Source organism: Passer montanus, unplaced genomic scaffold, assembly GCF_014805655.1.
Source record: "Passer montanus isolate IOZ18808 unplaced genomic scaffold, ASM1480565v1 scaffold26, whole genome shotgun sequence".
Lineage (NCBI taxonomy): Eukaryota > Metazoa > Chordata > Aves > Passeriformes > Passeridae > Passer > Passer montanus.
The window spans coordinates 3,109,085-3,125,328 of NW_024367261.1; the positions used below are offsets into that span (position 1 = coordinate 3,109,085).

Genomic DNA, 16,244 nt, shown 5'->3' on the forward strand with positions numbered 1-16,244 from the left:
TGGAGCAGGTTTCTAGAAAACCATATGGTAGTTTTCAGTATGGAATATTTTTATAGTAACAGCCACCTAAAGCACTCAGCAGCTTTTGGAAGAGGGAGCATCATCTCTTGCTTATAAATGTCATGTAGAATCCACTGCTTTTTAAAAGGTCTTGCTTATTCTCAAGTAAGTGCAAAGTGGGTTTGGGGATAAACTGAGCAACTCGTGTTCTGGGGTCTTTCTCACCCTCTACAGACACTGTAGAGAGTGAAGGTGGGAGAAATGCATTCAAGTGTTATGCTGTAAGCAGAATTGCAAGATGCTGCGAGAAGCGAGTTCCTTTCAGCTCTGGAGCAGTATTCACAGGGATGACGTGTATCAGCACAGAAATTTTCCCTCTAGTTCACAATGAAATGAACTGTTCTGTGTTCAATCTGTGACAGCCCATACAAAAGAGAAGCAGAAACATTCTCAGTGATCAAACCAAATTAATTCCTAGAGTAAATACATTTAAAAAATTATTATTGAGACTATCCAGAGAATTAGAAAGTAGCCTAGAATGCTTATTGTAAATTCACATTAAAATACACTGAAACCAGGAGAACCATGGTCTTCTACTATTTTTCTTCTGAATTCAAACTCTGTCATTGTCCCTGTAATATGAACTTAGCTGTTTTAGGTGGCCAAAACAGCCCACAGAAACTTCAGAGAAAGATGACAATACAGTTAATGAGTGTTTTATAGACAAATGATATGTAGCAATTGAGGCAAACATATTCTTTTACATTTTTCTGCTTTGCTGAAGACATTTGACCTCAAAATTTTCTGCTGTAGTAGGTAAAATGTTGGTTCACAGAAATTGGCTGGGAAAATATGCAATTTTCAATATTTTGATTAGTCTATTTTATAACTGTTCCGATTTGTATATGATTACAGTGGATTCATTTTTGAAAAATCTTTTGTGTGTTGTCTCCTTGTGTATTAAAGGTCAGGAGTGAGGGCCGACTGATTGCCCAGCAGCTCCTGCGTAAAGCCCTGAGGAAAGAATGTGGTGTTATCACCATGTGTCAGGAGCTGCAGTCCTCCATGGAGACACTTTGGGGATATTTTTGGTCTGGATTAATTGATACTGGTTTTTTGTTTGCTTTTTTAAACTATCTGATAAGTGGTAAAGTAAGCCTTACCAAAGAACTCTGTTGTGCTTTTACTTCTATATTAAACCTGTTTTTGATGATACCTTTGCCAGTGATTTAAGTAACCTTAAAACACACATTCACCAAAAATTGGTGTAGTCAGCAAGTGTGCAAGCACTATCACTGACTACTTACAAAAGCATGGAAGAAGTCCAAGTCCTAAGTTCTCAGACAAATGGCTCAGGATAACTGGTGTGATTGGAAAGCTGTGGAGGAACACCTGTAAGTTGCTAGGGGCTGTGTAAAGGCTAGGAAAAAGAAAGTGATCATTTGCGCAGTGTTAGATAACTTTCCAGAAGCTGCCTGCCACTCTAGAAAAGATAATATTGAAGATAAATAAGGACTGAAAACTGAGATGGAAAGGAGCTGAGTTACTACTGTCCTTCGAAATAGAACAGCTCCAGAGACAGCTACAGGAGCAACAGAAAGAAAAAAGTTGAAGGAAAAAGTAGACCTAATGTTTATGTGGGCTCCAAGCCCTCCTGACATTGTGCAGATTTTAGTAAACTAATTACATTTCCAGAAGACCTGGAGAGTAACAGATGGAATGGTTCTTGGGATGAAAATACCAGAGTTCTGCACCTGGGATACAGCAGCCCTGGGTAAACAGACAGACGGGAATGAGAGGCTGGAATGCAGCCCCATGGAAAGGGACCTGGGGGTCCTGGTCAGTGACAAGCTGAACATGAGCCAGCAGTGCCCTGGCAGCCAGGAGGGCCAGCCCTGTCCTGGGGGCATCAGGCACAGCATGGCCAGCGGGCAAGGGAGGGGATTGTCCTGCTCTGCTCTGCTCTGGGGCAGCCTCACCTCCAGTGCTGGGGCCAGTTCTGGGTGCCGCAATATGAAAAAGATGTCAAGCTGTTAGAAAGCATCCAAAGGAAGGTAACCAAGATGGTGAAGGGCCTTGAAGAGAAGACTTACAAGAAGAGACTGAGGTCACTTGGTCTGCTCAGAATGGAGCAGAGGAGATTAAGGGGAGACTTCATTGCAGTTACAACTTCCTCATGAGGGGAAGAGGAGGGACAGGCACTGATCTCTTCTCTGTGGTGACCAGTGACAGGACTGAGGGAGCAGCATGATGCTGTGTCAAGGGATGTTTAGGCTGAATATCAATAATAACGTTCTCACCAAGAGGGTGATTAGAAGAGGCTCCCTGGAGAAGTGGTCACAGCACCAGGCTCAACAGAGCTCAAGAAGTGTTTGGACAATGCTCTCAGGCACATGGTGTGACTCTTGGAGTGTCATGTGCAGGGCCAGGAGTTGGAGTCAATCATCCTGATGGGTGTCATCCAAATTGACATAATTTATGTAGCTTTCCTGCCAGTGCTGAACAGGTAGCTCAGTAGTATCTCAAGGTTTTGGGTTTATTTTTTTCAAGTACTTCATTCAAAGGTTGGAAAATTAGTTGAAAAGACACTTAGAGGCTCATAAGGAAAATAATTCTTTTCAATGTCACAATTTTAAAATTTGTTAATTAGGTAATCTGCAACTCCTTACAAATGGTCAGCATGCAAATGGTGAGTAAGCTTTGGGGTCAGAATACCACTCTGTCTGACTGCATGGTTTAATTTAATTTCTTTTGTTCATTTCCCCATGATTTAAAAAATGCCAGATTTTACAAATCATTCTATTTACTTATTCCCCGGTCATTTTACTTGGCAGAAGAGTTTCCTCTGGTTTGTGTCTGCCTTTCAAAAGCCAGAAGCTTAGACTGGAGATCTTTTTTGACTTTTTTTAACCTCAGTCTTTCACATCATCTTTTCTGTAGCTTAGCATTTATATTCTCCATTGTAGGTTCCTAACATACTGCTGTGTCTCCTTTAAGGAAAAGAATTCACTTTGAGTTTTGACTCCTCTGCTTTGCAAGGTAACTTTCAAGATTTCTGGTTAACTTTCTAATTTAAAAAAAAAAGGGTGGAAATTTGGAAAGCAGTAATTTTTATGGGATCCTGGTGATCCTAGGCCACAACTTTCCTGTTGGCTCTCAATGAGGTGGAAGGCAAGCAGCTCACTCAGTGGTGCAAAGTGAGCCAGATGCATATCTGGAACAGAATATGCCAGAACCTTGACATGAGACATTTTGGTACCAGGTCTCTTTTTTTCTGATATGAAACCCAGACACTACTTGTACTGTTTTAATCACTTTCTCTTTTGTATACTGAGCAGTCACAACTCTGCAGAGCTGATGGTGTGTCAATCACTCAGAGATGGTGAATGTGCAGGATCTACCAAAGAGATAAGAAATCCTCTCTCTCTTTTGAAACACAAATTCTCTCCTCCTAGAAACCAATTATTTTAATTCTATGCATTCTTGGTAACCTATTCTGAAAATAATATTAAGTATTGTTTGAAGCTATTTGGAAAAAACAGATCACATAAAGAGCAAAGTGCTGCCTTGTGAATAATTTCTGCTAAATAGCAACATCCTATTAATTAGTAGAGTTTTCATGTTTTGCTGTTTGCCTAATGTTGTTTTTAACAGATTCCTGTTTTTACACTAATAAATTATTTCTATTCATCTACTCAAGTATAAACAGCATGAGAATTCACACAAATTGTTTTTTCACATCAGTCTAACTCCTGCCTTATTTTTGTAAATGGACAATCAGTGTTCAGAATTGAAAGTTGATTCCTTTGTCAGAGGTATCTGGGGTGGGAGTGGACAGCAGGTACCAAAAGATGATGTAATCCTCTCACCTCACTGAGCAGCAGACTGAAAGGGCAAACCTTATCCTGGGGTGCCTCGAGCATGGCAAACCCAGCCAGGAGAGGGGATTGTCCCACTGCATCAGCCTCACCCTGAGCACGGTGTGCAGGTCTGGATCCACCATTTAGGAAGTGGAGATCCTTGAAAATACCAGGAGGGTAACAAAGGTGGTGACAGGGCTGGAAGCAGCTCCTGTGAGGAGCAACTGAGGACCTTGGGCTTGTCTAAGCTGGAGAGAATGAGGCTGAGGGGTGACCTCATTGTTCTCTACAGCTTCCTGAGGAGGGAGATGGTGAGCTCTTCTCCCTTGGAGACAGGAATGGTGGGGCATGTGGGAATGGTTCCAAGCTACACCAGGGGAGGTTTAGACTGGACATTAGGAAGCATTTCTTTACCACAAGGGTGGTCAAACTCTGGAACACGCTTCCTTGAGGGGTGGGTAATGCCCCCAGCCTGTCAATGTTTAAGGGGCATCTGGGCAGTGTCCTTAACAGCATGCTTTAACATTTTGGTCATCTCTGAATTGGTCAAGCAGATGGATTAGGTAGCTGCTGTGGGTCCTTTCCAGCTGAAATGGTCTCTCTAGTACAGGGTCTGTCTATACAGAAACAGTTAAGAAGGAAAGCTAAAAACTAATAATGGAGTTAGTATTCAAATAATTAAAATTCCTCATAAAAGTTCAGAGCAGGAGTATGAGCACCAGCAGACTTCTTGTGAAAAGAACAGAGCAGGATGTATGGGTATGAGTTTTACTGGGTTTTCTAAGGCACTCCAGCCCTCAGACCTATTAAAACAACTGATATGACTACTATTCTCAAGCAATTGAAGTCTGACTAAACTAAGTAAAGGAGACTGATCTATCTGTGTAGCACAAGGAAGGTATCAACTTGCAGTGCTGTGAATCACTTATTTCGCTTGGCCACCAGAGACTTAATCCTTCTGGATGGCATCTCCTCCCTGGATCTATAGACTTGGACAAATAGTCCTAAAAGCAGTTACCTGATGGCCACATCCCAAGGAAAAGGAGTCACACAGAGGTCAGTATTTCAGGAAAGAGAGAGAAATTACATTTTCTTTTTTATCTTAAATCAATTTTAGAATGGAATGCCTGAGAAGATTTCAGTGTCTAAAAACAGAGACCAGATATTAATAATGGCACATTTTCCCTTTTTTTGTTTGTTTGTTTGTTTGTTTTTTTTAAGGGAGAAATCAGCTCCTTGCCTTGACTTCAAAAAGAATGCAACATCTGAGCTGTCTTGCTATACCCAAGAGGCTGGGGTGAAGCACTCCACAAGGCTACTGAGGCCATCACACTTTTACATGATAACTCAAAGAAAAGAGGAAGGTATCACTAAGCATCTTCTACTTGTCATTAAATCAGTCTCAAAAAATACATAGAAAGCTTTAAGGCAGAGTTTGGGTGTGTTTTTTTTTGGCTAAAACATTAAATTATAAAATCATCTGTGGATAGTATTTATTGAAGAATATCTCTATAAAGGTTGCCTATCTTTAGACAAGACTCCAAGAATTGTGATATAATCCCAGATTTTAGATGGATAGCTGAGATGAAGAACAGCCTGTGTTTCCAGATTGGTGCCCTTGTGCCTCAAAGATTTTGGATAGGCTGTAGTCTGGCATGACTAAAACCCTATAGGGAAACTGCAGGGGCTTGACGGTTCAGCCCAGGATGGGGAGATCCCAGAACGTTCCAGCCTTGCCACTTGGTTAGTGCCATGGCTTTCCCAAATGTAAAAACTTAGTGGAGGTGTTGTGCCAAACAAACCCAGGTGCTGAATAGGAAACACCCCACAAGATTTGTCAAAGGAGAAATATTTTGTTGTTCCTCTTTATGATGCATTCAAGATATTTTTCATGGTGACAGAACTGTGAAAAGTGTGCTTTGGGCTACTGCTTGGTGAGGCTCTCCAGCTCCCCATGGGTCTGGTTAGAGGTCAGAAAATTGTGTGCATGGTGTCTCCCCCAAAAAGATCTGCTAATTCTGTAAAACACAACTGGAGTTTGCTATCCTGACCTGCAGAATGTACAGCTGGACCCTAAGTTGGATGTCTCCTCCAACTGGAGCATTGTAGCTAAAAGGATACTCGTTATTCCAGAGCAGAGGAAATATGTGATCCTATGCTTTCTTCCTGTTTTTAGGTCAGAGAGTTCATGACATGGTGACAAAAAATAAGAGCCCCTTCCCAAGTGAAGTTTTGATAATTGTTTGAATTATTTTTATCAACAAAAACTCCTTCAAATGTAAAGCCATATTGTTGAGAAACTACCAGCCAGTTCTATTTAATACTCCTTAAGTAAATGTGAGCCTGTCAGAAGGATTAGTGAACTAATGACTTCAAAATTAGTTATGAATGGTAATTACTTTGAGTATTGCTGTTGTCTGGGATAGCGGGACAGGCTAAAAGAAATGCTGTCTAGGCTTATTTTCCATGAGTCTTTGATTACATCTGTTCTGAATAGCTCCCCTATCATATTTTATGGTACCAGTGGTGGTATTAGAAGCTGTGCACATATGGAAAACCTCATCATATGAAGTTTTATTCTTGATTTCCAGCAAGGTTCTACTGAATAGTGTTTGAATGTGCATGAGAGATCCAGAGCACTGCATTTGTTGATGATCAGGTTAAATGTTCTACCGAAATGCAGAGCTCAGAAAGGTCAGTATGAAAGACAAGAAGAACACAGAGGATGAAAACCGAGATGTGAAGACAACATGCCCGGCTGGAATAACTGCAGGCAAGGACAGCAAAGTCAGCTCCTCAGCTCTCCAAACAAATTATTCAATAAAGATAGAAGAACACCTGGTAATTTAACTCCATTCACACAAAGTTCTTACTCGATCAAAAGATCAGTTTGCTCTTGCCCTTACATTTCACTGCTTTACAATGCACTCTCAGTGACCTTTTGCTCTCTAGGTTTTTCTTTTTCCCTCTTCTCCTTTTCTTCAAATGATAGAGAAGTGCACCTGATCTCTTCTGGTTTCTCACTTTGTTCTTTTTCTCTTTCTGCCCTAAGGCACAAATAGTCTTTCAGTACTAAATAATTGCTTCAAAGGAAGCCTTCACCTCAAGCAGCAATACTGATGGATCTAGAATCTTTCGATATTTCTGTACTTACTTTACATTTGTTAACTTCTGAACAATTAATGAAGGAGCAAATAATTTATCACAATCTTACAAAAAAAAAAATAAAAATCCAACCAAACAAAATGAAACATCAAAAAAAAAACCAAAACAGAAAACAAAATTAAAACAAACACCAAAAGAAATGTTATGTTGAAGTTGGATTTCTACAGTAAAATTCCAGGAGAGTTCAAATTAGTTAGGATCTTTTTCACCTTTCCCCACCATCTGCACTGTTAAAGATTTACTTAGAACTTGTGCTACACAAGCACCATCTTTTCAACACTTGCACAGATAGGAAGCAAATCCTTCTGATGTAAGCCATTATAATGATGGAATAAAACAGGGTTTTAGTGCTCCTTCTATTTTTGATTTGTTCCTTTTGTTTTGCCCCATTATGCCTAATTCAGGCATTATACTTTCCAGTAATATGTGAGATATACCCTCAATTGTAGTGTGCAGGGCTAAAAGTGGTGGCTGATAGCCCTGATCATTCTGGCACTCCTGGAAATCCTCTCACCAGCGTGGCAGCTATGAATATGCAAATTATGATTATAATTCAGAAACTGGATTTCATGTGGGATGATTTTTCAGCTCCTAGAAACAGCTAAAGTGCATTTGATTTGCTGCTTTTTGTTTTACTTAATCCTGCAAGGTAGATGACTTTTTTCCTGGCTTCTCTAGAAAGGTTAATGCACTGGGCTGGCAATACTTGTGAGTTCTGCTCTTTTCCCTTTGCTCTGAAATGAGGGGTCCTCACATGCAAGTCCTGCTTCCCCACTTGGGTGTGGTTGCTTGCTTACAAATCCCATGGATTTGTAATAAGTCTGAGAAGCTACCTGGGGATACAGGCAGCTTGAGACATCACGCCACCCCTCTGCTAATGACACATATCTCTAGATCTCCTTTTTAATCTGACCCAAATGGTGCCAGTGTCCTGGTTTTCTCAGTGCCTGATCAACAGAAGGACTTGGGTGAGACCTTGATGACCAGCTGAGATTTGATTTAAATAGGGCAGAGGTGATACTGCTGGGGAAAGCAGCCTAGGACTGTGGCAAGATTATGTCTATTCCTATTAGTGAGAAAGAGTATCCTCACCTGAGTAATTTCAGAATTCAGAGATCAGCACTGGTCTCCTGTGTTTCCAGTTTTAATTTATCACTGAACTTGTGACAGTTTGGCCTCTGGTGCCTCATGTTGCATCCCTGAAGTGTGGTTTGTAAGCATATGAAACAATTCTGAAATGTGCACAGATGCAATGTTTTTTCACAGTAAGCTGGTTTACTGCACACAGTTAGCAACTTTAGCATCTTAAGCAAAGATTTGTGCAGAGAAAAGGCATATATTTCTTAAGGGAAATTAGTAAACGTTTTGATTTTTGTTGAAGTAAAAAGGTGCTGGCAGTTGTTCCTTATACAGAATTTGACAATGTTCTAGAAATTGTTGGATCAGTAGAGTTAATCTGGGTCTATGAGCACTTACTGGTACAGAAAAGTACAACAATAACAAACTTTTGATGTGGCTTTCTTTGGTAGCAGCAAGGATGGAAGGAAATGTCTTTTGCCTCCTCAGCAGCCCACCTGCAGCCTGCCCAGTTTAAGCACAGGACCTTTGTCTAAGCTTCAGGTATTGAAAAAAATGTGCTCCAAACCCAAGTGCTAATCTCACCACATTCACCTGGGAAAGGCAAGCACCTTTGACAGCTTCAGGAAAATCTATCTGCCTAACTCAGAAGTCTAAAGGTCTAACAAGCTGCCCTTCTGGGAGGCCTTCAGGGGCACCTAACTCTTTGTTGACTCAAAAATTTTGAGATATCTCATTAGGATGAGGGCAGCTGGGCAGAGCTGTTTATCTTTAGACCTTGTCCTTGGGGGATCGTAGGGGTATCTGGCCTTATGTTCAAGGCACATCTTAGAGCTGGTCTGGAGCTGTTCCTCCAAGTGCTTTGTGGATTGGTTGACCTCAAAGCTCAGAGATAAAATCGGCTCCCAGATAGTTCATGCCCACAGTGCAGTGCGTGGAGCTCTGGCTCAAAAGAGGAATCTGCCCTTGGAGATTTAAAAACAGCCCTTTTGTTATGACTCTTTGCTGTAACCTTCATCTTCTTGCCTTGAGGCTGCACAAATCAACTGTCATGAAGTGCCAGCTATGACTAGTCAGGAGATGAGGGTGAGGAGATGAGGAATTGAAGCACAGGTACCCCCATCAGCAGGTTCACCATGTTTCTCATTAAATCCATCATGTGGGACAGGCTGTATTTGGAGATACCCCCTTTCTTCTGAATCAGATATTTTTTTCTTTTGAATGTCTAAGAAGCAACCCCTACATTCTGGAGCTATTGCAAGAAATGCTGTGTGGCACCTTATAAACAAAACAAAGATGGTTGGTTATGGGGGTTTCTTCTGGTGGGGGGTGGGTATCTTATCCCTATTGTAGAACTTCTTATTTTGTGCTTTTTCCCCAGTACGGAGACCAGAGGGATTTAGATGCAGTGAGAGGATGGAGGAATAAAACAACTGTTGTGGATGTGTCTAACCAGAAATTGATCCCAGATCACAGCCACTGGATGGATCAACTGTGTTTACATAAGGAACCACTGTGCAGAATGTTCTAAATATAGGTAACTCTTGCCTTAAAGAGCTTACTGTCCACAAAAGACTGAGAGAATAAGGGGCATAGAGAGAAGCTTTGGAAATTAGACATTTTGAAATATTGAATCACCATTACTCTATTTGGTAATGAAGATGACTTCTGCTCTCCCATTTGCCTGTTTTTCTTCAGCAGGGATGTGCAGGCTACCTCAGGCAGTGCAATACTGCAAGTGTTAACTTCCATTCTGCTCCTTCACAGAGGAAGCTGTGATGGGAGCCAGGGAAGTAGACTAAGACAAAGTACAGAGCCAGTATAATGGAAGCATGTTTTGTACAGTGTAAAACAAGCCTAGATGACAGTCCAGAGCTGAGAAAGAAATCTGCAGTAGAACAGCTGGCAGTGCAGACCAGCCATCATGTTCCCTGGGTTCCCAAATTTGCAGAATGTGGAGTTGTGAGCTGGCAGTGCCAGCCATGCCCAGCTGCCATTTGGGAGGTGTAAATCAGCAGCCTCCAGCCTCAGAATCAAGGTTTCAAGGGACTAATCTGAGGACTAACACAACTCAGCAACTGTCTGCAGCAAAGTTAGCCTCAGGAAGGATGGAGCAGGAAGGCAGCTGAACAGGAGGTGACTAAATACAGTTCCTACCAGGATGTGAAGGTGGCTAAAATGAAATTTGCTTAATTCATGCAAATGAGACCTGCTAAAATTGTCTTTGTTCTTCCATTTGTTTACTTGTGGCAGGCCAAATCAGACTGGAAGGGAAAGGGGGCAGCAGCATTGTCTTCTATTCAGTTAATCCTTTTTGCTGAGTCCTGCTACTGCAGCCAGTTATCTGCATACCTTCAAGCAAAATGGGGATTTAAACATCAAAGTACTAATTTAAATTCTGGAGGACAATCACTGTGGAGTCATCAAACCTTCCAGCAATTGTGCTGGTTTCTCCTTTGCTCTAAACCTTATCCTGCACTCCCAGACACCTACAGCAGCCTCTGAAGCCAGCTGGAGCATTGACCAGGATAAAGCTCTGTGTAACACAGTCAGTCCTTTGCACAAAGGCACAAACCTGAACTGCTCCTCAGCCATTTCACCAGGCCAGTCACTTGCTGCCAAGCCCAAATTAATTTAAAACTTGAAGTCTTTGGCTGTCCTGTTTGGCTTCTGAAAAGTTTCTTGTCTGACCAACAGGAGAAGTTGGAAACTGTGGCAGAGAGCCCGGGAGTGAGAAATGCTGTGAGGCTGTGCAGGTAACAGAGCAGTGTCAGACACATGCTGACACTGAAATCAAGCACATGAAATCAAGCACACTCTTCAGCCAGGGCTTCTCATGCCCGGGTCATTCTTTGGCAAAAAAAAAAAAAAAAAAGGGTCATCTAGTTTTTGTTTTTAGGGCTTCAAGTAATGTATGTTAACACCTTAATATTAAAAGTATCACAGTTATCAAAAGGCTGAGAATGGGCAGCTCCCAAATAATATCCAAATAGTGACTTTGGCTTCTGTTTCCCTCTGCAGAAGTAAAACACATGTCTGCCAAGGGGCACTGTTTGAATCCTCTGCTGTTGCAAGACCATCAGATGCATTCAAACCTCTCTTCTGATTCTAAATGGATCCTGAATTATACATGCATGTTTCTTTCTGATAAGTACTAGGGAAATAATCTGTGTGACTATATTCAGTCTCCAAGCCCCACAGCCCTTGCTTTTGGATGAAGTGCTAAGTTTTTAACATTTGTCTTTTACTGTCTGACTGTATGAGGAAAGCTTCTTAGCCACACGAGCAGAAAAATAACACCAAATTGCCAGTGCCATAAAGAAATCAGTACTTGCTCTCATCTATAAATCTCTTCATGTTTAAGCATGGGCCTGGAAAAATCATCCCACAGTTGGTCATACAAATAAAGCCCAATCTAAGGCATTTGCACTGAAGTAAAAGTGGGTGCTGAAGGACAAGGTATAGGCACGTTTGAGCAGAGTGACTGCTGCAGATTCAAATTTATGCTTATGGACACGGTCCTGGCAGCAAAGAACTGTCCCCAGGTGTGGACTGCAGCTCAGGAAGGACAACCAAAACATGCCAAGATCTAAGATGAGAAGGAACTTTTTAATATTATTTTGCTGTTGATGTAAGCTTTCCTAGTAAAACCACCTGTCACTAAGATATTTCTGCTAAAACCTGTACCTTGGTCACCTCCTCAGCCGTGCTGCATGGCAGAGCACTTACCTCTATGAGCATGTAGAAGGAGAGCAGTGTGATGCCCAGGTTATACACAATGAGGTGAGGTCTGAGAGAGAAAGGAGGCCTGTTCTTCATGAACTTGTTGCCCAGCCATATGCAGAGTAGATATGCTCCAGTAAGGAAAAACGTGGGAAGGTAAGAGTCCAAAAGGAACCATCCTCTAACCCTGGTATCTAAAAAAAGAAACACGTGGAGCAAGCAATTAAGAAAGCTATGGTAAAATATTGTTAAATAAGGCAGAACACATAATGAAAAGAATCAGCTAAAAGTGTGAGATTGAATCAGCCATTCTTTCCTCACAAGAGCTATCCATTGCTTTTAATTTATCAAAACTGCAGGCTAAGTCTCAGAGAATATGGGCTGAAAACTGCATGGAATTCCCGAATAACTTAAGGTCACCTAAATCACCTCATTTTAATAATAAAGAGAAGATGAAAGGGAAAACCCTATTCTTATATGCTTTAAAAATATTTATATAATGTTTTCACTTAATATTTATTTAAGTCCTATCTTAATCTGCTCAACAGACAATTTGCAGACAGCATTAAATGCAAAGTATATATGTAATATTGCCAGCTCATGTGTTATTTTAATTCTGCACTTGCCATACAGGTAGGAAGGTATATAGCATTGACTAGAAAATGTTCATACAAGGAGAAGACTTTTCCAAAATATTAGATATGAAAAGCGAGTGACAAATGTTTACTTTGATGGTTATCAAATATTTTTGGCTGGGCAAGGGCTAGCTTTCTCACAGTTTCTGTCCCACTTGCCTGCTCCTGAAATGAAATATTAAGGTCAAATCCTGCTTGCCTTATTCACACAGGTAATCCCATTGGCAGTAATCAGATAGTTCAGTGTATATGAGCAAAGCCTAATCCCAGATGCCAAGCTGAAGGCACCACTTTGTTGTCATATGAGCAACTGGATGTCATGAGTGAAAGGGGTGTGCTTTCTTTTCTTTTGTCTTTTTCCAAGATGGAGAAAAATCTAGAGTCAATTTTCCACAGCAACATTCTTCAGCCATTTATCTATGGGAAGAATAAGGGGCCATCACAGCTAGTTTTTAGCATGCCTTATGGAGCAAGTGAAGAAAGAAGTCAGTGAGGAGTCATTGTGCAGGTCTCACAGAAAGTTGTTGGAAAATGTTTTAAATTACTTAGATTATTTTTTACAAAGGTCAAGATTGTGTTAACATCTGTAAAACAAAAGCTTATCACAGTGCATGAAAAAAACATTTTACTGTTTTTCTGCCTGTGTTGAAATTGGAAAAGACTGGGCAATGGATGATGCACCAAGTAAATATGCCCAAACAATTAGTAATTGATTGGAATTTTGCTGTACTGTATTATTTCCAACAATTCTTTCCTCAGAAATACTTGCATACAGGTATATGTAAAGTGAAATTTTGCATGTGTTGGAGTAACCTGCATATGAGCCAGGTGCTGAACATCAGTTTTCTTCCTCATTACATTTTCCCTCTGCCTCCCCCCTCACTTCCATAGCAGTGGCTGTAACATTCATCCATTGAATTTGGATTCCATGAGGCTTGGTAGCCCTTTTGCAGGAAAGACTTTCAACCAGGTCACCACTGCCATGGAAATCCAATGCTCTCCTGCTTTTGACTGCCGCTTTTGGACTCCCAAAAACCTCTGGGAGCAGAGAGGTGTAGGATTAAAGCAGTCACAACAGCACAATCCTTTTATGGCAGCCTTGCTTTGTTGTGCATTATCAAGCTAGAATGCCTGTTGTCTGTCTTCAGATCTCAGTGCTTATTAGAATCACCTCAGTGTGAGAAGGAAACACTTCCAACAATCTCCTAAGGCTCACAAGCCACGTGTGAAGCACTGGAATGAATATTTTAGAAGTGATTATGCTTCCTTATGGGCTCTCAACATGACACAGGAGTCACAGGACAAGTAAAGGTTGAGTGTTTGAGTGTTGATGTCTTAGAAGTGTGTGTTTTAGGAGCATAAGGATTTAATTCTGTTGTCAGAATTAAATTTATTTAATTTATTTAATTGCTGTCCTAAATGAAGATTTATTATTTATTTAATTGCTGTCCTAAATGAAGATGTAGAAAGCAGTCATGTCAGCAAGATTGCTGTCTAAGGAAGGGTCTTCCATCCGAGGATTGCAACACTTGGTGCATAAAGATTACATGCACAAAGGTAAACTGGCATCAGTAGGTAGAAAAACTGCAAGTGTGCTCAAAAAGGAAAAAATATTCAGAAGCCTCCAGGATCTCAGTGCTTATTAGAATCACCTCAGTGTGAGAAGGAAACACTTCCAACAATCTCCTAAGGCTCACAAGCCACGTGTGAAGCACTGGAATGAATATTTTAGAAGTGATTATGCTTCCTTATGGGCTCTCAACATGACACAGGAGTCACAGGACAAGTAAAGGTTGAGTGTTTGAGTGTTGATGTCTTAGAAGTGTGTGTTTTAGGAGCATAAGGATTTAATTCTGTTGTCAGAATTAAATTTATTTAATTTATTTAATTGCTGTCCTAAATGAAGATTTATTATTTATTTAATTGCTGTCCTAAATGAAGATGTAGAAAGCAGTCATGTCAGCAAGATTGCTGTCTAAGGAAGGGTCTTCCATCCGAGGATTGCAACACTTGGTGCATAAAGATTACATGCACAAAGGTAAACTGGCATCAGTAGGTAGAAAAACTGCAAGTGTGCTCAAAAAGGAAAAAATATTCAGAAGCCTCCAGAATACAAATTAAGCTACACAGAATAAATTCTGCCCCAGTATGCCCTCAGAAAGTTTTCATTCTGCTGTGAGTGGCCACAAGCATGTGGGCTGATCCACACAAAAGCAGAACTCGTGCGCTTGTTCAGGTCAGCATGCCAAGTATTTTTAAGTTCTATAGTATTTCAGTTTCAAGAGAAATTGTTTAAACATGTACCCTTCCTGAATATTTCCCACCATGACCTCAATACCTTGAAGAGTAAGACAGTTTCTGGCAGAAAGTGGTTTATAAAGGGCAGCCAAGGAACGTGACTGTTTTGTTTCCACTTCCACTTATCCCTGAATGACAAGCAGAGGGAGGTTTTTATGTGTCAAGAAGGGGGAGGAAAGGGAATTTATTTCAAAAGAAGTTATCAGAAGAATGAGAGATGAAAAGTATTTCTGTTGACCGACAGTTAAATCTCCGTGTTCAAGTATTATAAAGTTACACTGTCAATAGGAGAAAGGATTATTTTTACAGTATTGAATTTGCACAGCATCTGAAATTGAGACCAAAGCAGTGAATAAAGTCACAGTGGGAAAGCACTGGACTATAGCAGGGGAAGGAGCAGGCGCCCGCAAGCTCTGATCGCTCTGTGAATAAGCTCATTCACGGTCACTGGCCACGATGTGCCAAACCCTTGGGGTGAAATCCTGGCTCCTTTTCAATCAGTGGCAGGCCTCCCAGGCTCTTTAAACATATCAGGCCTTTATCAATGTGGTTTAGAAACATTTTGATTCAAGTTTCTGTATAGCTTTGGCCAGTCAGTCTCTGAGTAGATTCACTCATTTTTAAGGTGCAGAGGGTAGATGGGCTTTCCCATCTACCTTGCTACTGATCAAAGTCTATTAAGGAAAAGTGCTTTTTACTTTATCATAAATTTAACAAAATACATCTTTTCTTGCCCACCTCTGTTTCTTCCACAGATAAAACAAACAACCAGTTAACTAGATTTAGCTTCTGCAATTCAATATTACTTAATTTTGCATAACACCAAACAATACTCTGCAGATAAAGGGTTACCCCAGAAAAATTCTCTTACAGAAAAAAATTGCTATTTCACTCATTCTCAATTTGCCTTGAGCATAAGAACAAGAGGGAGCAACGCCAAATTGTAAGACTACCCCTTACTTAGAGATGAAACCAATGGGCAGATATATGGCTGCTGCTCCCTATCCAAAGGACTTGTTCTGCTAGTTCAAAAGCAAACATGGAGGTTAAGTTATCTACAGAGCACAGCTGATACCACTGACTGAAGGTACACAATATGCCAATATGTATAAATCAAATTCAGATCTCTGACAGCCTGTCCCTCATTGTAGTAGGGCAGTACTGCAGCTTGTGTTAACCTGGTGCTCTCAAGGTGACAGAGACAGCCACGCTCTAGCTCCCAGAGGCATTCTGTCTCTTCTAGTGCCCTCAGACACATCTGTTAATGATGCCTAAGACCTGCATAGTGACACAAGTATCTCAGGAGTTACTACCTAAAATACAAACAATAAATAAGGGATTGGTTTAAAAAATAATGGAGTGCTGTTATCTCTCCATTTTATTTATCTTGCTGCTGAATTAAGTCTGTACTGCGGATGAAAATCAGTAGAGAGAAAGAAGAGGAATGGTTTGTGGGTTTAGATGTTTGGGAAAGCTCTCAAATTCA

At 40.8% G+C, this 16,244-nt stretch overlaps 1 protein-coding gene across 1 annotated transcript in view; it reads right to left on the reverse strand.

Moving 5' to 3' along the window:
• Positions 1-16,244, reverse strand: part of ELOVL2 (ELOVL fatty acid elongase 2) — a 51,107-nt gene that overhangs the window by 9,278 nt on the left and 25,585 nt on the right. The window contains exon 3 of the mRNA XM_039712209.1: positions 11,832-12,019. Coding sequence (XP_039568143.1) covers positions 11,832-12,019 — 188 coding nt within the window. The remainder of the gene's footprint in view (positions 1-11,831; positions 12,020-16,244) is intronic.